We start from the raw sequence: 21983 nt of genomic DNA, 5'->3' as shown, positions 1-21983 counted from the left end.
CACCACACAGGAAGGTATGAACACTCTCATATGTTACCACGGTAACACCATTACCACCACACAGGAAGGTATGAACACTCTGATGTGTTACCACGGTAACCTCATTACCACCACACAGAAAGGTATGAACACTGATGTGTTACCACGGTAACCCCATTACCAGCACACAGGAAGGTATGAACTCTCTCATATGTTACCATGGTAACCCAATTACCACCACACAGGATGGAATGAACATGCGGATATGTTACCATAGTAACCCCATTACCACCACACAGGAAGGTATAAACACTCTGATATGTTACCACGGTAACCCCATTGCCACCAGACAGGAAGGTATGAACACTCTGACGTGTTACCACGGTAACCCCATTACCGCCGAAAAGGAAGGTATGAACACTGACGTGTTACCATGGTTACCCCATTACCACCAGACAGGAATAAGCAAATAGTCCCCAAGAGTCTTATGGCTTGGGGGTAGAAGCTGTTAGGAAGTATTTTTATTTATTTATAATTGGCGTTCGGTACTCCTCTAATCAAGGATAAATAATGAAACATGACTTGTGGTGAAATGCAGTTAACCCTCAAATAAATTGGACCACATTTGCAACTTTTCCTGGACTAAAAACAAGTGTTCTATTGACATACTTCATAACATTATCATCCCAACCCATAACGCTTTTAGGTTATTTGAAAACACCTTTAAAAAAAAAAAAACACTTCCACTGTGAGACTATTTGCTCAGAAAGTAAAATATCCAACACATTTCAGTAGTTTTGGCAATATAACTAACTATAACTCCTTTATCGTGGTTTACACATACATGTGCATTGCGTAATCCTTGTACATATGACCTACTTTTTCACAAAGTTGTTTACGGTCAGTCAACAACTATTACAAACCTTTAAATCTGATTTATTTTATTTTATGTGCTTTCGATTACTGCGGTGCGGATGAGACCATCGTTGAGGTGAGGCGGCCGCTATGTGATCGGTAAAGTCTGATACAGTATCTACTATCACTATCTTTACATACTTTTGATTATTGACCGTATCAACACAGTCATAACCACATAATGTATATCTAAATGCGCGACAGCCTTGATATCATGATATTTAATGAGTAAACCCGACCACCCCTACGACCAATAAATGGTTCGCTCCAAAGTGCATGTTGTCACAGCCTATAAATTCAGACACTGGATCAAAGTCTGGTAGTTGTGAGAGTTCAGTTCCCTGGGTGTTTTATCCATGCAGCTCGGGAAGTTTGAACTCAATGCTTTGTTTTGTTTGTTGCAGTACTATGTTTTTTGCACCAAAAAAAACTTGGAAGATGATTCTGCGTTTTGAACTGTAAGTTGGTGTGGGAGTCAGACAGACATTGGGACCCATCGAGATGTGCAGCTTGATTCTCGTGAGTTGTAACACTGTTTAGCTACTATAGTTATACATTTTAGCTAGGAGATGCTAGGCTACCAAGCCATCTAGCTGACTGTGCTGCTAGCTACCAAGCCATCTAGCTGACTGCTAACTACCAAGCCATTTAGCTGACTGTGCTGCTAACTACCAAGCCATCTAGCTGACTGCTGCTAACTACCAAGCCATCTAGCTGACTGTGCTGCTAACTACCAAGCCATCTAGCTGACTGTGCTGCTAACTACCAAGCCATCTAGCTGACTGTGCTGCTAACTACCAAGCCATCTAGCTGACTGTGCTGCTAACTACCAAGCCATCTAGCTGACTGCTAACTACCAAGCCATCTAGCTGGCTGCTAACTACCAAGCCATCTAGCTGACTGTGCTGCTAACTACCAAGCCATCTAGCTGACTGTGCTGCTAACTACCAAGCCATCTAGCTGACTGTGCTGCTAACTACCAAGCCATCTAGCTGACTGCTAACTACCAAGCCATTTAGCTGACTGTGCTGCTAACTACCAAGCCATCTAGCTGACTGTGCTGCTAACTACCAAGCCATCTAGCTGACTGTGCTGCTAACTACCAAGCCATCTAGCTGACTGTGCTGCTAACTACCAAGCCATCTAGCTGACTGTGCTGCTAACTACCAAGCCATCTAGCTGACTGTGCTGCTAACTACCAAGCCATCTAGCTGACTGTGCTGCTAACTACCAAGCCATCTAGCTGACTGTGCTGCTAGCTACCAAGCCATCTAGCTGACTGTGCTGCTAGCTACCGAGCCATCTAGCTGACTGTGCTGCTAGCTACCGAGCCATCTAGCTGACTGCTGCTAACTACCGGGCCATCTAGCTGACTGCTAACTACCAAGCCATCTAGCTGACTGTGCTGCTAACTACCGAGCCATCTAGCTGACTGCTAACTACCAAGCCATCTAGCTGACTGCTAACTACCAAGCCATCTAGCTGACTGCTAACTACCAAGCCATCTAGCTGACTGCTAACTACCAAGCCATCTAGCTGACTGCTAACTACCAAGCCATCTAGCTGACTGCTAACTACCAAGCCATCTAGCTGACTGCTAACTACCAAGCCATCTAGCTGACTGCTAACTACCAAGCCATCTAGCTGACTGCGCTGCTAACTACCAAGCCATCTAGCTGACTGCGCTGCTAACTACCAAGCCATCTAGTTGACTGTGCTGCTAACTACCAAGCCATCTAGCTGACTGTGCTGCTAACTACCAAGCCATCTAGCTGACTGTGCTGCTAGCTACCAAGCCATCTAGCTGACTGTGCTGCTAGCTACCGAGCCATCTAGCTGACTGTGCTGCTAGCTACCGAGCCATCTAGCTGACTGTGCTGCTAGCTACCGAGCCATCTAGCTGACTGTGCTGCTAGCTACCGAGCCATCTAGCTGACTGTGCTGCTAGCTACCGAGCCATCTAGCTGGCTGCTAGCTACCGAGCCATCTAGCTGACTGTGCTGCTAACTACCAAGCCATCTAGCTGACTGTGCTGCTAACTACCAAGCCATCTAGCTGACTGTGCTGCTAACTACCAAGCCATCTAGCTGACTGTGCTGCTAACTACCAAGCCATCTAGCTGACTGTGCTGCTAACTACCAAGCCATCTAGCTGACTGTGCTGCTAACTACCAAGCCATCTAGCTGACTGTGCTGCTAACTACCAAGCCATCTAGCTGACTGTGCTGCTAACTACCAAGCCATCTAGCTGACTGTGCTGCTAACTACCAAGCCATCTAGCTGACTGTGCTGCTAACTACCAAGCCATCTAGCTGACTGTGCTGCTAACTACCAAGCCATCTAGCTGACTGTGCTGCTAACTACCAAGCCATCTAGCTGACTGTGCTGCTAACTACCAAGCCATCTAGCTGACTGTGCTGCTAACTACCAAGCCATCTAGCTGACTGTGCTGCTAACTACCAAGCCATCTAGCTGACTGTGCTGCTAACTACCAAGCCATCTAGCTGACTGCTAACTACCAAGCCATCTAGCTGACTGCTAACTACCAAGCCATCTAGCTGACTGCTAACTACCAAGCCATCTAGCTGACTGCTAACTACCAAGCCATCTAGCTGACTGCTAACTACCAAGCCATCTAGCTGACTGCTAACTACCAAGCCATCTAGCTGACTGCTAACTACCAAGCCATCTAGCTGACTGCTAACTACCAAGCCATCTAGCTGACTGCTAACTACCAAGCCATCTAGCTGACTGCTAACTACCAAGCCATCTAGCTGACTGCTAACTACCAAGCCATCTAGCTGACTGCTAACTACCAAGCCATCTAGCTGACTGCTAACTACCAAGCCATCTAGCTGACTGCTAACTACCAAGCCATCTAGCTGACTGCTAACTACCAAGCCATCTAGCTGACTGCTAACTACCAAGCCATCTAGCTGACTGCTAACTACCAAGCCATCTAGCTGACTGTGCTGCTAACTACCAAGCCATCTAGCTGACTGTGCTGCTAACTACCAAACATGTGTACCCCGATGTAGGCTTATGTCAAAGCAATAATTGTGTTTGTATGATTTGGCAAGTTATTTCATTCAGTCATCAAGCTTGCTATGTAACTATGTCTTCTGATGGGAAGGAAACTGTGATTATGTAAGAGTTTTATTTTACCTTTATTTAGCCAGGCAAGTCAGATAAGAACATATTCTTACTTTGCTGTACTCTTGTCTAGCCGGTTGTGCAGCCTAGTTAGTAAGCATAGAAAAACAACCAGCATGCTCATTAAGATGTTCATGAGGTGGTGGTTTGATTAAAATTGTAACATTTATAATTAGCAATTGATGTGATGAAACGTAGCAACATCCCCCCCCCACAACTGTCAAAGAAATGGAGGTTGAATGCTCTTTATTGTACTGCGAATAACACTTCTGTTAAAAAAACCATGTCTAACTAAAATGTGTTTTCTGCCTCTGCCTTCGAGGAACATGGCTTGGACTCAGTAGTAGCTCGTTTTTATGGGCTTCTCATGACAACTAGGGCATCCTATTACTACCAACGAGCCTCTACTATAGCAGTCTGCTGGCTAGTGGTGGTATGTTGGAAAGTCCTGCTCTGCGAGATGCCTTTCTGTTTTCAAAAACATGTCGTTGTGTTGACGCGAGTTTATCCAGGAGAGATTTGTCAGGGTCTGAACTCTGGCTTCTGTACTGCTGCGTTCCCCTTAAATCAAAATCAACCCAGAATGAACTGTAGGAAATACGAGTTGTTGTTTTTAAACTTTTGAATAGTTGTAATTGGTTGCATAATTTTCGTCCCGTGAGTTTGACAAGCAGATCCCGTGTGACAGGAATATATATATATATATATATATATTTGGGCCATAAAGGATCAAGCAGCATTTTTATAGATGTTAACATTTCAACTTATTCAGAACTTATTTTACCATAAGATAATTTTCATAATGTTCCTCTCGGGTAGGTCGGGTTGACATGCTATCCAATATAACGTGGAGCCGTAATGTGGTCAACGACAGGATGTTGGCTTGCTATTCAACTTTCTCTATAACAATGATGTGTAAGGACCATGATATTTATCTTGTATCTCAATCCTGTATGTTTGTTTTTTTGCTCATTAACATCAGTTGTCAGATGAAAGATCCAATGAGGTAGTCTGTGATTGCTTTGCCAACTAGATTTTAAAAGCAGGTTCATATTGTGTTATTACAGTATATAGCAGTTTGTGGCCTCTTTCCTCCTCAAGGTTAAAATGTGTGGGTGCTCTGTAGCTTATTGTAACATTCAGTGGGCTTCTGCAACACCAACCTGCCTGCCAAACTCCCTTTCCTTTATCAGAGGGACTTTGGAAACAACCAGACCTAGATAATATATGTGGGTTGATTGGGCTGTAATTTAGCTAGTTAAGCCTTGTCATATTCATTGAGGAAGTGGAGCCGGAGGGGGGGTCGTTCATGGTAAACAGCCAGAGAGGGAGGGAGGGGGGTTCATGGTAAACAGCCAGAGAGGGAGGGAGGGGGGGTTCATGGTAAACAGCCAGAGAGGGAGGGGGGGTCGTTCATGGTAAACAGCCAGAGAGGGAGGGAGGGGGGGTTCATGGTAAACAGCCAGAGAGGGAGGGAGGGGGGTTCATGGTAAACAGCCAGAGAGGGAGGGAGGGGGTTCATGGTAAACAGCCAGAGAGGGAGGGAGGGGGGGGTTCATGGTAAACAGCCAGAGAGGGAGGGGGGGTCGTTCATGGTAAACAGCCAGAGAGGGAGGGGGGGTCGTTCATGGTAAACAGCCAGAGAGGGAGGGAGGGGGGGTCGTTCATGGTAAACAGCCAGAGAGGGAGGGAGGGGGGGTCGTTCATGGTAAACAGCCAGAGAGGGAGGGAGGGGGTCGTTCATGGTAAACAGCCAGAGAGGGAGGGAGGGGGTCGTTCATGGTAAACAGGAGCCGGGGGGGCGTTCATGGTAAACAGCCAGAGAGGGAGGGGGGGTCGTTCATGGTAAACAGCCAGAGAGGGAGGGAGGGGGTCGTTCATGGTAAACAGCCAGAGAGGGAGGGAGGGGGTCGTTCATGGTAAACAGCCAGAGAGGGAGGGAGGGGGTCGTTCATGGTAAACAGCCAGAGAGGGAGGGAGGGGGGTCGTTCATGGTAAACAGCCAGAGAGGGAGGGAGGGGCGTCGTTCATGGTAAACAGGAGCCAGAGAGGGAGGGAGGGGGGGTCGTTCATGGTAAACAGCCAGAGGGAGGGAGGGAGGGGGTCGTTCATGGTAAACAGCCTGAGAGGGAGGGAGGCGGGGGGTCGTTCATGGTAAACAGCCAGAGAGGGGGGGTCGTTCATGTTAAACAGCCAGAGAGGGAGGGAGGGGGTCGTTCATGGTAAACAGCCAGAGAGGGAGGGAGGGGGCGTCGTTCATGGTAAACAGGAGCCAGAGAGGGAGGGAGGGGGGGTCGTTCATGGTAAACAGCCAGAGAGGGAGGGAGGGGGGGTCGTTCATGGTAAACAGCCTGAGAGGGAGGGAGGCGGGGGTCGTTCATGGTAAACAGCCAGAGAGGGAGGGAGGGGGTCGTTCATGTTAAACAGCCAGAGAGGAGGGAGGGGGGTCGTTCATGGTAAACAGCCAGAGAGAGAGAGGGAGGGAGGGGGTCGTTCATGGTAAACAGCCAGAGAGAGAGGGAGGGGGTCGTTCATGGTAAACAGCCAGAGAGAGGGAGGGAGGGGGTCGTTCATGGTAAACAGCCAGAGAGGGAGGGAGGGGGTCGTTCATGGTAAACAGGAGCCAGAGAGGGGGGGTCGTTCATGGTAAACAGGAGCCAGAGAGGGGGGGTCGTTCATGGTAAACAGGAGCCAGAGAGGGGGGGTCGTTCATGGTAAACAGGAGCCAGAGAGGGGGGTCGTTCATGGTAAACAGGAGCCAGAGAGGGGGGGTCGTTCATGGTAAACAGGAGCCAGAGAGGGGGGGTCGTTCATGGTAAACAGGAGCCAGAGAGGGGGGGGGGGGGGGGGGGGGGTCGTTCATGGTAAACAGGAGCCAGAGAGGGGGGGGTCGTTCATGGTAAACAGGAGCCAGAGAGGGGGGGTCGTTCATGGTAAACAGGAGCCAGAGGGGGGGTCGTTCATGGTAAACAGGGGGGTCGTTCATGGTAAACGGGGGGGTTGTTCATGGTAAACAGGAGCCAGAGGGGGAGGGGTGTTCATGGTAAACAGGAGCCAGAGGGGAGGGGTGTTCATGGTAAACAGGAGCCAGAGGGGGAGGGGGTGTTCATGGTAAACAGGAGCCAGAGGGGGGGGGTGTTCATGGTAAACAGGAGCCAGAGGGGGAGGGGGTGTTCATGGTAAACAGGAGCCAGAGGGGAGGGGGTGTTCATGGTAAACAGGAGCCAGAGGGGAGGGGTGTTCATGGTAAACAGGAGCCAGAGGGGGAGGGGGTGTTCATGGTAAACAGGAGCCAGAGAGGGAGGGAGGGGGAGGGGGTGTTCATGGTAAACAGGAGCCAGAGGGGAGGGGTGTTCATGGTAAACAGGAGCCAGAGGGGGAGGGGTGTTCATGGTAAACAGGAGCCAGAGAGGGAGGGGGGTGTTCATGGTAAACAGGAGCCAGAGAGGGAGGGGGTGTTCATGGTAAACAGGAGCCAGAGAGGGAGGGGGTGTTCATGGTAAACAGGAGCCAGAGAGGGAGGGGGTGTTCATGGTAAACAGGAGCCAGGGAGGGGGGTGTTCATGGTAAACAGGAGGGGAGGGGGTCGTTCATGGTAAACAGGAGGGGAGGGGGTCGTTCATGGTAAACGGAGGGGGTCGTTCATGGTAAACGGAGGGGGTCGTTCATGGTAAACAGGAGGGGGGGTCGTTCATGGTAAACAGGAGGGGGGGTCGTTCATGGTAAACAGGGGGGTCGTTCATGGTAAACAGGAGGGGGTCGTTCATGGTTAGCAGGAGCCAGAGGGGGAGGGGGTGTTCATGGTTAGCAGGAGCCGGAGGGGGTGTTCATGGTAAACAGGAGCCAGAGGGGAGGGGGTGTTCATGGTAAACAGGAGCCAGAGGGGAGGGGGGTGTTCATGGTAAACAGGAGCCAGAGGGGAGGGGGTGTTCATGGTAAACAGGAGCCAGAGGAGGGGGTGTTCATGGTAAACAGGAGCCAGAGGAGGGGGGGTGTTCATGGTAAACAGGAGCCAGAGGGGAGGGGTGTTCATGGTAAACAGGAGCCAGAGAGGGAGGGAGGGGGGCTGTTCATGGTAAACAGGAGCCAGAGAGGGAGGGGTGTTCATGGTAAACAGGAGCCAGAGAGGGAGGGGGGTGTTCATGGTAAACAGGAGCCAGAGGGGGGGGGGTGTTCATGGTAAACAGGAGCCAGAGAGGGAGGGAGGGGGGCTGTTCATGGTAAACAGGAGGGAGGGGGGGTGTTCATGGTAAACAGGAGCCAGAGAGGGAGGGGGTGTTCATGGTAAACAGGAGCCAGAGAGGGAGGGGGGTGTTCATGGTAAACAGGAGCCAGGGAGGGGGTGTTCATGGTAAACAGGAGGAGGGGGTCGTTCATGGTAAACGGAGGGGGGTCGTTCATGGTAAACAGGAGGGGGTCGTTCATGGTAAACAGGAGGGGGGTCGTTCATGGTAAACAGGAGGGGGGTCGTTCATGGTAAACAGGAGGGGGGGTCGTTCATGGTAAACAGGGGGGGGGTCGTTCATGGTAAACAGGGGGTCGTTCATGGTAAACAGGAGCCAGAGGGGGGAGGGGGTGTTCATGGTAAACAGGAGCCAGAGGGGGGGAGGGGGTGTTCATGGTAAACAGGAGCCAGAGGGGGAGGGGGGTGTTCATGGTAAACAGGAGCCAGAGGGGAGGGGGTGTTCATGGTAAACAGGAGCCAGAGGGGGAGGGGGGTGTTCATGGTAAACAGGAGCCAGAGGGGAGGGGGTGTTCATGGTAAACAGGAGCCAGAGGGGAGGGGGTGTTCATGGTAAACAGGAGCCAGAGGGGGGGGGGTGTTCATGGTAAACAGGAGCCAGAGGGGGAGGGGGGGTGTTCATGGTAAACAGGAGCCAGAGGGGGAGGGGGGTGTTCATGGTAAACAGGAGCCAGAGGGGGAGGGGGGTGTTCATGGTAAACAGGAGCCAGAGGGGGAGGGGGGGTGTTCATGGTAAACAGGAGCCAGAGAGGGAGGGAGGGGGGCTGTTCATGGTAAACAGGAGCCAGAGAGGGAGGGGGGGGGGCTGTTCATGGTAAACAGGAGCCAGAGAGGGAGGGGTGTTCATGGTAAACAGGAGCCAGAGAGGGAGGGGGGGTGTTCATGGTAAACAGGAGCCAGGGAGGGGGTGTTCATGGTAAACAGGAGCCAGGGAGGGGGGGGTCGTTCATGGTAAACGGAGGGGGAGGGGGTCGTTCATGGTAAACGGAGGGGGAGGGGGTCGTTCATGGTAAACAGGAGGGGGAGGGGGGGTCGTTCATGGTAAACAGGAGGGGGTCGTTCATGGTAAACAGGAGGGGGGGTCGTTCATGGTAAACAGGAGGGGGTCGTTCATGGTAAACAGGAGGGGGGGGGGTCGTTCATGGTAAACAGGAGGGGGTCGTTCATGGTAAACAGGAGGGGGTCGTTCATGGTAAACAGGAGGGGGGTCGTTCATGGTAAACAGGAGGGGGGTCGTTCATGGTAAACAGGAGGGGGTCGTTCATGGTAAACAGGAGGGGGGTCGTTCATGGTAAACAGGAGGGGGGGTCGTTCATGGTAAACAGGAGGGGGGGTCGTTCATGGTAAACAGGAGGGGGTCGTTCATGGTAAACAGGAGGGGGGTTGTTCATGGTAAACAGCCAGGCATTTGAGTCGTATGTTAACATGTGGTCTTACACCTCTTGATCTTTATCACGGCTGGATGGTAGAATATGTTGTCAGTTGTGGTCTAGTTGTTAGTCACAAGGCTCTGTTTTTAGCTGAGACAGCAGGAACTGATCGTTGAGATGATTCTAGCGGGTTATTGTCCATGTCCTGCTATTTAAATAGGTCAGTGACAGTTACACTTGTCTTTTTAAAGTTTGTTTGGGAGTGACTCTAGATTGCTCACAGTACCTCATCTTCCCATGGGTGAGATATTTGGCCTAATGCTGACAAGTAACTTTTCTAAAATGTTATGCTTAAGGCTGTGTCCTAAATGGTGCCCTGTTCCCTTTTATAGTGCACTACTTTTGGGCCCATAGGGTTTAAGTAGTGGACGATATAGGGGACTAGGATGCAGCCTTCCCTTATCAATATGACGTTCAATAGGCCTGCCTGCTACCTGCAGTGTAGGTTGTCCCTGTTACTTTAATGGGCATGAATAGGCCTGCCCTACCTGCAGTGTAGGTTGGCCCTGTTACTTTAATGGGCATGAATAGGCCTGCCCTACCTGCAGTGTAGGTTGGCCCTGTTACTTTAATGGGCATGAATAGGCCTGCCCTACCTGCAGTGTAGGTTGGCCCTGTTACTTTAATGGGCATGAATAGGCCTGCCCTACCTGCAGTGTAGGTTGGCCCTGTTACTTTAATGGGCATGAATAGGCCTGCCCTACCTGCAGTGTAGGTTGGCCCTGTTACTTTAATGGGCATGAATAGGCCTGCCCTACCTGCAGTGTAGGTTGTCCCGGTTACTTTAATGGGCATGAATAGGCCTGCCTGCTACCTGCAGTGTAGGTTGGCCCTGTTACTTTAATGGGCATGAATAGGCCTGCCCTACCTGCAGTGTAGGTTGGCCCTGTTACTTTAAAGGGCATGAATAGGCCTGCCCTACCTGCAGTGTAGGTTGGCCCTGTTACTTTAACGGGCATGAATAGGCCTGCCCTACCTGCAGTGTAGGTTGGCCCTGTTACTTTAACGGGCATGAATAGGCCTGCCCTACCTGCAGTGTAGGTTGTCCCTGTTACTTTAACGGGCATGAATAGGCCTGCCCTACCTGCAGTGTAGGTTGTCCCGGTTACTTTAACGGGCATGAATAGGCCTGCCCTACCTGCAGTGTAGGTTGTCCCGGTTACTTTAACGGGCATGAATAGGCCTGCCCTACCTGCAGTGTAGGTTGGCCCTGTTACTTTAACGGGCATGAATAGGCCTGCCCTACCTGCAGTGTAGGTTGTCCCGGTTACTTTAACGGGCATGAATAGGCCTGCCCTACCTGCAGTGTAGGTTGGCCCTGTTACTTTAATGGGCATGAATAGGCCTGCCCTACCTGCAGTGTAGGTTGTCCCGGTTACTTTAACGGGCATGAATAGGCCTGCCCTACCTGCAGTGTAGGTTGGCCCGGTTACTTTAACGGGCATGAATAGGCCTGCCCTACCTGCAGTGTAGGTTGTCCCGGTTACTTTAACGGGCATGAATAGGCCTGCCCTACCTGCAGTGTAGGTTGGCCCTGTTACTTTAACGGGCATGAATAGGCCTGCCCTACCTGCAGTGTAGGTTGTCCCTGTTACTTTAACGGGCATGAATAGGCCTGCCCTACCTGCAGTGTAGGTTGGCCCTGTTACTTTAATGGGCATGAATAGGCCTGCCCTACCTGCAGTGTAGGTTGGCCCTGTTACTTTAACGGGCATGAATAGGCCTGCCCTACCTGCAGTGTAGGTTGTCCCTGTTACTTTAACGGGCATGAATAGGCCTGCCCTACCTGCAGTGTAGGTTGGCCCTGTTACTTTAACGGGCATGAATAGGCCTGCCCTACCTGCAGTGTAGGTTGGCCCTGTTACTTTAACGGGCATGAATAGGCCTGCCCTACCTGCAGTGTAGGTTGGCCCTGTTTAACGGGCATGAATAGGCCTGCCCTACCTGCAGTGTAGGTTGGCCCTGTTTAACGGGCATGAATATTCATGTGGACATTGACAGGGCTGGTGGAAAGACATGTTGTTTTTAAAGACCTCCATTCTCTTGTTTCTGAACCATAGAGGCCTGTATAGACGTCAACCAACCGGTGCTGTTGTTTACTAACTCAACCGCTGGTGTTGCTTCCTAACCCACGTACTGTGCTGCTGTTGCAGGCTGTAGGCTTTCTTTTTATAAAGTAAACCCACTAAAAAGCAGGCCTCTCTGCCTTGGCTGCCATGCATAGGCTTGCTGGGTGGGTCTTTGTGTTTATGGTAAGTGGCTGGGGCAGCTGCATGCTTATGAAACCATTACTGTGTTCCACTAGTCTCTGACACGGCTCAGGGTCTCCTCAACCATTACTGTGTTCCACTAGTCTCTGACACGGCTCAGGGTCTCCTCAACCCTAAACCATTACTGTGTTCCACTAGTCTCTGACACGGCTCAGGGTCTCCTCAACCATTACTGTGTTCCACTAGTCTCTGACACGGCTCAGGGTCTCCTCAACCATTACTGTGTTCCACTAGTCTCTGACACGGCTCAGGGTCTCCTCAACCATTACTGTGTTCCACTAGTCTCTGACACGCCTCAGGGTCTCCTCAACCCTAAACCATTACTGTGTTCCACTAGTCTCTGACACGGCTCAGGGTCTCCTCAACCATTACTGTGTTCCACTAGTCTCTGACACGGCTCAGGGTCTCCTCAACCATTACTGTGTTCCACTAGTCTCTGACACGGCTCAGGGTCTCCTCAACCATTACTGTGTTCCACTAGTCTCTGACACGGCTCAGGGTCTCCTCAACCATTACTGTGTTCCACTAGTCTCTGACACGCTCAGGGTCTCCTCAACCATTACTGTGTTCCACTAGTCTCTGACACGGCTCAGGGTCTCCTCAACCATTACTGTGTTCCACTAGTGTCTGACACGGCTCAGGGTCTCCTCAACCATTACTGTGTTCCACTAGTCTCTGACACGGCTCAGGGTCTCCTCAACCATTACTGTGTTCCACTAGTCTCTGACACGGCTCAGGGTCTCCTCAACCATTACTGTGTTCCACTAGTCTCTGACACGGCTCAGGGTCTCCTCAACCATTACTGTGTTCCACTAGTCTCTGACACGGCTCAGGGTCTCCTCAACCATTACTGTGTTCCACTAGTCTCTGACACGGCTCAGGGTCTCCTCAACCATTACTGTGTTCCACTAGTCTCTGACACGGCTCAAATTGTTTTTGACGCACAAAACAATTTAGGCAACAGGGGAACTTGATCCAGAAGGGGGGTTGAATATCTCTGCTGTAACCAAGAAGCTTGATGTTGACATCTAGCCGCTTAGCAAGTTAGAAACCCTGATGCATAGCTGGAGCCCTCTTAGAGTCCTTTATAGTTTTATAAGCAGTAGTGCAGCACAGCAAGGTGAGGGTTCTGCCAACCTACATGTTTCGGTTTGGTAGACTGGCATTCGAATGGGAGAATTATAGTGTCGTGTCCCCAAGTCAACTTCGGGGAAAACCCAAGACGATGCCTAGTCGTCTCCTCTCTGTAATGTGGTTTGGTAAGCCTGTAGCCTGTAGCCTGCCAAACAGGACTAATTGATGTACTGTTATCTCCAGAGCACTGTAACCACCAAAAATCCTGCTTTGACAAATTTTACTACAACAGAGTTCACTGACCCAGGCCTTACTGTAAAGGTTCTGTATCCTACAACACGTTCACCGACCCAGGCCTTACTGTCAAGGTTCTGTATCCTACAACACGTTCACCGACCCAGGCCTTACTGTCAAGGTTCTGTATCCTACAACACGTTCACCGACCCAGGCCTTACTGTCAAGGTTCTGTATCCTACAACACGTTCACCGACCCAGGCCTTACTGTCAAGGTTCTGTATCCTACAACACGTTCACCGACCCGGGCCTTACTGTCAAGGTTCTGTATCCTACAACACGTTCACCGACCCGGGCCTTACTGTCAAGGTTCTGTATCCTACAACACGTTCCCCAACCCAGGCCTTACTGTCAAGGTTCTGTATCCTACAACACGTTCCCCGACCCAGGCCTTACTGTCAAGGTTCTGTATCCTACAACACGTTCACCGACCCAGGCCTTACTGTCAAGGTTCTGTATCCTACAACACGTTCACCGACCCGGGCCTTACTGTCAAGGTTCTGTATCGTACGGGTGTTTTCATTTCACAACTGATGATTTGCTGATGCAGCAACAAAGAGGTCTGAACCGGTTTTCTTTCCTCAGTCTTTTCATTGTTCCCTCTGTTCCTGTCCTGTTCTACATACCATGTCACCATAGACCATCAGGACATAGGAAGACATCTAGGGCCTATGAACCAATGGGCATGAGATGGACGTGTGGATCCTTCAAGCTGAATGCAGCGCTGAAAGAAATGTACCAGCAGCCAATAGGAACAGAGTTAGCTAGTAGAGACTTGTAAAGAAACATGACTGGTTCTTCTCAAGCACTAGCCTCTAGTCTGGTCCCAGATCTGTTTTGCCAACTCCTATGGTCATTCTCACACTTATGACAATGACCATGGAGGATGGCAGAAACTGATTTTGGGACCAGGCTACTTGATCACCAGCTAGCAGTAGCATAAATGGGTGATTTGGGCTAGACTTCATCACCTGGGGTGGAGTTGTTGGGCCTTCCTCAGGTGCCTAGCTAGCAGACACTAGGATTAGGCTACAGTACAGACGAGGGCTACAATCCTGAGACTGTTTGACCCAGTCCCCAGGGCTCTGGCGGGACACGGCCGGGGGGGCTCTGGCGGGACGCGGCCGGGGGGGCTCTGGCGGGACGCGGCCGGGGGGGCTCTGGCGGGACGCGGCCGGGGGGGCTCTGGCGGGACGCTTACCCGGCGTCAGATGAACTAGTGGGTAGCGTTTGTATGTGTCTCTGTGTGCAGTATGAAGGAAGTAAGGGCTGGTTTTGAGAGCCAATGCTGACTAGCCAGATTCTCACATTATCCCTTTTAAAAATTGTCCATTAGATTTGCTGCTTACAGCTTCTGGTCACCAGTTTGCTTCCTACTAATGACCAGTAGAGCTTTGTTAATATTTATATTTATTTAACCAGGTAGGCCAGTTGAGAACAAGTTCTCATTTACAACTGCGACCTGGCCAAGATAAAGCATAGCAGTTTGACACATACAACAACAGAGTTATACATGGAATAAACAAGCATACAGTCAATAATAGAGTAGAAAACAAAGTCTATATACAGCGAGTGACTCGGCTCTGCTCCTCGGCTCTGCTCCTATCAGCTCTGAGTGACTCGGCTCTGCTCCTATCAGCTCTGAGTATTCTACACTGTTGGGTATATCCATCCTCCTGTCCTCATTTGGCACTGTGGTTTCCTCTAGACCCAGTTGTGTCTCTCTGGTGTTTTCAGTGCGACGGCCTTCGCCGTTTGCCAGGCTGACTGTGACCACAGAGGAAGAAGTCTTGGTCTCCCTTCTCAATCGCTCATCAAGCCCAGTGCTGCAGAGAGACCACTTCTAACGCCCCCGTCTACCGCTGACGAGAGGCTCGCTGGTTAAAACTGGCACGTTGACAGGCCTGTTTATTAATGTGCCCTATTCTTTGTAAAAACTAAACCAGTCTGTCTGCTGGCAGACCACTCCAGTGTTTAATTGCTAAATTGTAATTATTTTGCCACAACGGCCTATTCATTGCCTTTACCTCCCTAATCTTACCTAATTTGCATATACTAATTTGCGTCACCTTTTCTATTGCGTTATTGACTGTATGTTTGTTTTACTCCATGTGTAACTCTGTGTTTGTCACACTGCTTTGCTTTATCTTGGCCAGGTCGCAGTTGTAAATGAGAACTTGTTCTCAACTGGCGGACCTGGTTAAATAAAGGTGAATTTAAAAAATTTTAAAAGATAGAACTAGCAGCATGTTTAGGGACTCCTGGGACAGACAGACCTGGTGTCCAGTCCACTTACTGACGGCCCATGTTACTAGCTGGTGTCCAGTCCACTTACTGAGGGCCCCATGTTACTAGCTGGTGTCCAGTCCACTTACTGAGGGCCCCATGTTACCAGCTGGTGTCCAGTCTACTTACTGAGGGCCCATGTTACTAGCTGGTGTCCAGTCCACTTACTGAGGGCCCCATGTTACTAGCTGGTGTCCAGTCTACTTACTGAGGGGCCCATGTTACTAGCTGGTGTCCAGTCCACTTACTGAGGGCCCCATGTTACTAGCTGGTGTCCAGTCTACTTACTGAGGGCCCATGTTACTAGCTGGTGTCCAGTCTACTTACTGAGGGCCCATGTTACCAGCTGGTGTCCAGTCTACTTACTGAGGGCCCATGTTACTAGCTGGTGTCCAGTCCACTTACTGAGGGCCCCATGTTACTAGCTGGTGTCCAGTCTACTTACTGAGGGCCCCATGTTACTAGCTGGTGTCCAGTCTACTTACTGAGGGCCCATGTTACTAGCTGGTGTCCAGTCTACTTACTGAGGGCCCCATGTTACTAGCTGGTGTCCAGTCTACTTACTGAGGGCCCATGTTACTAGCTGGTGTCCAGTCTACTTACTGAGGGCCCATGTTACTAGCTGGTGTCCAGTCTACTTACTGAGGGCCCATGTTACTAGCTGGTGTCCAGTCTACTTACTGAGGGCCCCATGTTACTAGCTGGTGTCCAGTCTACTTACTGAGGGCCCATGTTACTAGCTGGTGTCCAGTCCACTTACTGAGGGCCCCATGTTACTAGCTGGTGTCCAGTCCACTTACTGAGGGCCCCATGTTACTAGCTGGTGTCCAGTCTACTTACTGAGGGCCCCATGTTACTAGCTGGTGTCCAGTCTACTTACTGAGGGCCCATGTTACTAGCTGGTGTCCAGTCTACTTACTGAGGGCCCATGTTACTAGCTGGTGTCCAGTCTACTTACTGAGGGCCCATGTTACTAGCTGGTGTCCAGTCTACTTACTGAGGGGCCCATGTTACCAGCTGGTGTCCAGTCTACTTACTGAGGGGCCCATGTTACCAGCTGGTGTCCAGTCTACTTACTGAGGGGCCCATGTTACCAGCTGGTGTCCAGTCTACTTACTGAGGGCCCCATGTTACTAGCTGGTGTCCAGTCCACTTACTGAGGGCCCCATGTTACCAGCTGGTGTCCAGTCTACTTACTGAGGGCCCCATGTTACTAGCTGGTGTCCAGTCTACTTACTGAGGGCCCCATGTTACTAGCTGGTGTCCAGTCTACTTACTGAGGGCCCCATGTTACTAGCTGGTGTCCAGTCTACTTACTGAGGGCCCATGTTACTAGCTGGTGTCCAGTCTACTTACTGAGGGCCCATGTTACCAGCTGGTGTCCAGTCTACTTACTGAGGGCCCATGTTACTAGCTGGTGTCCAGTCTACTTACTGAGGGCCCCCAGCTGGTGTCCAGTCTACTTACTGAGGGGCCCATGTTACCAGCTGGTGTCCAGTCTACTTACTGAGGGGCCCATGTTACCAGCTGGTGTCCAGTCCACTTACTGAGGGCCCATGTTACTAGCTGGTGTCCAGTCTACTTACTGAGGGGCCCATGTTACCAGCTGGTGTCCAGTCTACTTACTGAGGGCCCATGTTACCAGCTGGTGTCCAGTCTACTTAGTGAGGCCCCATGTTACCAGCTGGTGTCCAGTCTACTTAGTGAGGGCCCCATGTTACCAGCTGGTGTCCAGTCCACTTACTGAGGGCCCATGTTACTAGCTGGTGTCCAGTCCACTTACTGAGGGGCCCATGTTACCAGCTGGTGTCCAGTCCAGAGCCAATTTAGCTCTTTAAAAAAAAATTTTTTACAAAACATTTAAAGCTGCAATATGTAAAAATAAAAATATCTGACCTGATCAAATTCTCAGAAATGTGAGTTATAGACCTGTCGTTCTTATTGAAAGCCAGTCTAAGAAGCGGTAAGATCTGTTCTATGTGCACTATTTCTAGGCTTCACGTTCTTAAATGTCCTTTTTTTTCTTTTGTCTTTCGGTTTTGTACACCGGTTTCAAACGGATTCAAATTTGAATATTTTTGTTTATTTGGCAATATATTTCCCAGCGGTTTAGATGGTACAAACCCTAACCCGGATGACGCTGGGCCAATTGTGGGACTCCCGATCACGGCCCGGTTGTGATACAGTCCACTGCATCAATCTGAGCCCAATTTGGCAACCTAGTAGAATGTTATCAACCAGGAAATGGTGTGACGTCCTGTCTCAAGTTGCTGTGACTTGATGTGATCACTGTTAGGCCTAGTGATGGAGATCACACAGTCACCATGGTCAGTCGGCCCCCTGCAGTCTTGTGATGAGTTTATATTCTGACTTCTCTCCTCTCTTGTCAGCTCGTATTGTGTCCCCTTCTCTGTTCATTATGATCAAAACAACGTGCCTTTTGTTCCACAGACAACAGCTCTCTCCCTGCTCTCTACCCCTCAGTTGTTCTGTCATTCATCTGACCCTCTCTTCACCCAACCCCTCTGTGCAGTCCTCCTCCTCTGACCCCTCTATGTAGTCCTCCTCTGACCCCTCTATGTAGTCCTCCTCTGACCCCTCTGTGTAGTCCTCCTCTGACCCCTCTGTGTAGTCCTCCTCCTCTGACCCCTCTGTGTAGTCCTCCTCCTCTGACCCCTCTGTGTAGTCCTCCTCCTCTGACCCCTCTGTGTAGTCCTCCTCCTCTGACCCCTCTGTGTAGTCCTCCTCCTCTGACCCCTCTGTGTAGTCCTCCTCCTCTGACCCCTCTGTGTAGTCCTCCTCCTCTGACCCCTCTGTGTAGTCCTCCTCCTCTGACCCCTCTGTGTAGTCCTCCTCCTCCCCTCTGTGTAGTCCTCCTCCTCTGACCCCTCTGTGTAGTCCTCCTCCTCTGACCCCTCTGTGTAGTCCTCCTCCTCTGACCCCTCTGTGTAGTCCTCCTCCTCTGACCCCTCTGTGTAGTCCTCCTCCTCTGACCCCTCTGTGTAGTCCTCCTCCTCTGACCCCTCTGTGTAGTCCTCCTCCTCTGACCCCTCTGTGTAGTCCTCCTCCTCTGACCCCTCTGTGTAGTCCTCCTCCTCTGACCCCTCTGTGTAGTCCTCCTCCTCTGACCCCTCTGTGTAGTCCTCCTCCTCTGACCCCTCTGTGTAGTCCTCTGACCCCTCTGTGTAGTCCTCTGACCCCTCTGTGTAGTCCCTGACCCCTCTAGTCCTCTGACCCCTCTGTGTAGTCCTGACCCCTCTCCTCTGACCCCTCTGTGTAGTCCTGACCCCCTCCTCTGACCCCTCTGTAGTCCTCCTCCTCTGACCCCTCTGTGTAGTCCCTGACCCCCTCCTCTGACCCCTCTGTGTAGTCCTCCCTGACCCCTCTGTGTAGTCCCTCCTGACCCCTCTGTGTAGTCCTCCTCCTCTGACCCCTCTGTGTAGTCCTCCTCCCCTGACCCCTCTGTGTAGTCCTCTGACCCCTCCCTCTGACCCCTCTGTGTAGTCCTCCTGTGTAGTCCTCTGACCCCTCTGTGTAGTCCTCTGACCCCTCTGTGTAGTCCTCTGACCCCTCTGTGTAGTCCTCTGACCCCTCTGTGTAGTCCTCTGACCCCTCTGTGTAGTCCTCTGACCCCTCTGTGTAGTCCTCTGACCCCTCTGTGTAGTCCTCTGACCCCTCTGTGTAGTCCTCCTCTGACCCCTCTGTTGCAGCCCTCCTCTGACCCCTCTGTTGCAGCCCTCCTCTGACCCCTCTGTTGCAGCCCTCCTCTGACCCCTCTGTTGCAGCCCTCCTCTGACCCCTCTGTTGCAGCCCTCCTCTGACCCCTCTGTTGCAGCCCTCCTCTGACCCCTCTGTTGCAGCCCTCCTCTGACCCCTCTGTTGCAGCCCTCCCCCTCTGACCCCTCTGTTGCAGCCCTCCCTCTCTGACCCCTCTGTTGCAGTCCTCCCTCTCTGACCCCTCTGTTGCAGTCCTCTGATCACTGTCATTTCCATTGCAAACAGATCTTAGATCAGGCTTATGAGAGGAAGCCCCTTCAGGGATTCTTACTGACCGCCCCACAGTTCAGCTGGGTCACGAGGTCAGGGTTGAGGGTTGTTGAGAAACAAGGTCCTGAACTGCAGAAACTGACAGGATTCTAATCCCTTTGTCTCCTGCGACAGAGGCGGGACAGGAAGTAGACATTCCAGGAGGTGCTGAGGATCGTCAAGATGGCCTCCATCGCCAACCCCGTTCACAGCCAAAATGCCCTGGAATAGAGTGTGGCAACGGAGATGTGGGCCGGCGTTGCCATGGTGATCATTTACACAAAATTACTGGAAAAGAAGCCGGGTGTCAACGATGTAAAGTCCAAAGTCAAAGAGACCCATTTGGAGCTGGTGAGAAGTTCTACACACACCTTTGTATATCATGTTATTTGCGTATATCATATGTTATTTGCATATTTCCTTTGATTGTATGTTTTGTACTGTGTTTAGTCAGTATGCTGTCAACCATCCTGTCAGTCGGTAGGAAACACCAAGCCCAGTGTTTAGTCAGTATGATGTCAACCATCCTGTCGGTAGGAAACACCAAGCCCAGTGTTTAGTCAGTATGATGTCAACCATCCTGTCAGTAGGAAACACCAAGCCCAGTGTCAACCATCCTGTCAGTAGGAAACACCAAGCCCAGTGTTTAGTCAGTATGATGTCAACCATCCTGTCAGTAGGAAACACCAAGCCCAGTGTCAACCATCCTGTCAGTAGGAAACACCAAGCCCAGTGTTTAGTCAGTATGATGTCAACCATCCTGTCAGTCGGTAGGAAACACCAAGCCCAGTGTTTAGTCAGTATGATGTCAACCATCCTGTCAGTCAGTAGGAAACACCAAGCCCAGTGTCAACCATCCTGTCAGTAGGAAACACCAAGCCCAGTGTCAACCATCCTGTCAGTAGGTAGGAAACACCAAGCCCAGTGTTTAGTCAGTATGATGTCAACCATCCTGTCAGTAGGAAACACCAAGCCCAGTGTTTAGTCAGTATGATGTCAACCATCCTGTCAGTAGGTAGGAAACACCAAGCCCAGTGTTTAGTCAGTATGATGTCAACCATCCTGTCAGTAGGTAGGAAACACCAAGCCCAGTGTTTAGTCAGTATGATGTCAACCATCCTGTCAGTAGGTAGGAAACACCAAGCCCAGTGTTTAGTCAGTATGATGTCAACCATCCTGTCAGTAGGTAGGAAACACCAAGCCCAGTGTTTAGTCAGTATGATGTCAACCATCCTGTCGGTAGGAAACACCAAGCCCAGTGTTTAGTCAGTATGATGTCAAAACACCAAGCCCAGTGTTTAGTCAGTATGATGTCAACCATCCTGTCAGTCGGTAGGAAACACCAAGCCCAGTGTTTAGTCAGTATGATGTCAACCATCCTGTCAGTCGGTAGGAAACACCAAGCCCAGTGTTTAGTCAGTATGATGTCAACCATCCTGTCAGTCAGTAGGAAACACCAAGCCCAGTGTCAACCATCCTGTCAGTAGGTAGGAAACACCAAGCCCAGTGTTTAGTCAGTATGATGTCAACCATCCTGTCAGTCGGTAGGAAACACCAAGCCCAGTGTTTAGTCAGTATGATGTCAACCATCCTGTCAGTCGGTAGGAAACACCAAGCCCAGTGTCGACCATCCTGTCAGTCGGTAGGAAACACCAAGCCCAGTGTTTAGTCAACCATCCTGTCAGTAGGAAACACCAAGCCCAGTGTTAACCATCCTGTCAGTAGGAAACACCAAGCCCAGTGTCAACCATCCTGTCAGTAGGAAACACCAAGCCCAGTGTCGACCATCCTGTCAGTAGGAAACACCAAGCCCAGTGTCAACCATCCTGTCAGTAGGAAACACCAAGCCCAGTGTTTAGTCAGTATGATGTTAACCATCCTGTCAGTCAGTAGGAAATACCAAGCCCAGTGTCAACCATCCTGTCAGTAGGTAGGAAACACCAAGCCCAGTGTCAACCATCCTGTCAGTCGGTAGGAAACACCAAGCCCAGTGTTTAGTCAGTATGATGTCAACCATCCTGTCAGTCGGTAGGAAACACCAAGCCCAGTGTTTAGTCAGTATGATGTCAACCATCCTCTCGGTAGGAAACACCAAGCCCAGTGTTTAGTCAGTATGATGTCAACCATCCTGTCAGTAGGAAACACCAAGCCCAGTGTCGACCATCCTGTCAGTCAGTAGGAAACACCAAGCCCAGTGTTAACCATCCTGTCAGTAGGAAACACCAAGCCCAGTGTCAACCATCCTGTCAGTAGGTAGGAAACACCAAGCCCACTGTTTAGTCAGTATGATGTCAACCATCCTGTCAGTCAGTAG

General features: G+C 50.7%; 1 protein-coding gene across 2 annotated transcripts in view; it reads left to right on the top strand.

Annotated features, from left to right (window-relative positions):
* Nucleotides 1–1224: 1224 nt before the first annotated feature.
* LOC124024797 (protein FAM53B-like) overlaps nucleotides 1225–21983 on the top strand; it is a 31727-nt gene continuing 10968 nt past the window's right edge. Inside the window, exons 1-2 of one of the 2 annotated variants that reach the window (XM_046338549.1) lie at nucleotides 1225–1413; nucleotides 19805–20020. In XM_046338549.1, coding sequence (XP_046194505.1) covers nucleotides 19916–20020 — 105 coding nt within the window. In that variant the 5' untranslated portion in view covers nucleotides 1225–1413; nucleotides 19805–19915. The remainder of the gene's footprint in view (nucleotides 1414–19804; nucleotides 20021–21983) is intronic. The other variant, XM_046338551.1, reaches the window with a different exon arrangement.

The sequence above is a fragment of the Oncorhynchus gorbuscha genome, unplaced genomic scaffold (genome assembly GCF_021184085.1).
Source record: "Oncorhynchus gorbuscha isolate QuinsamMale2020 ecotype Even-year unplaced genomic scaffold, OgorEven_v1.0 Un_scaffold_2000, whole genome shotgun sequence".
Classification (NCBI taxonomy): domain Eukaryota; kingdom Metazoa; phylum Chordata; class Actinopteri; order Salmoniformes; family Salmonidae; genus Oncorhynchus; species Oncorhynchus gorbuscha.
The sequence above is the reverse complement of the archived record's forward strand: the minus strand, read 5'-3'. Positions and strand labels throughout refer to the sequence as shown.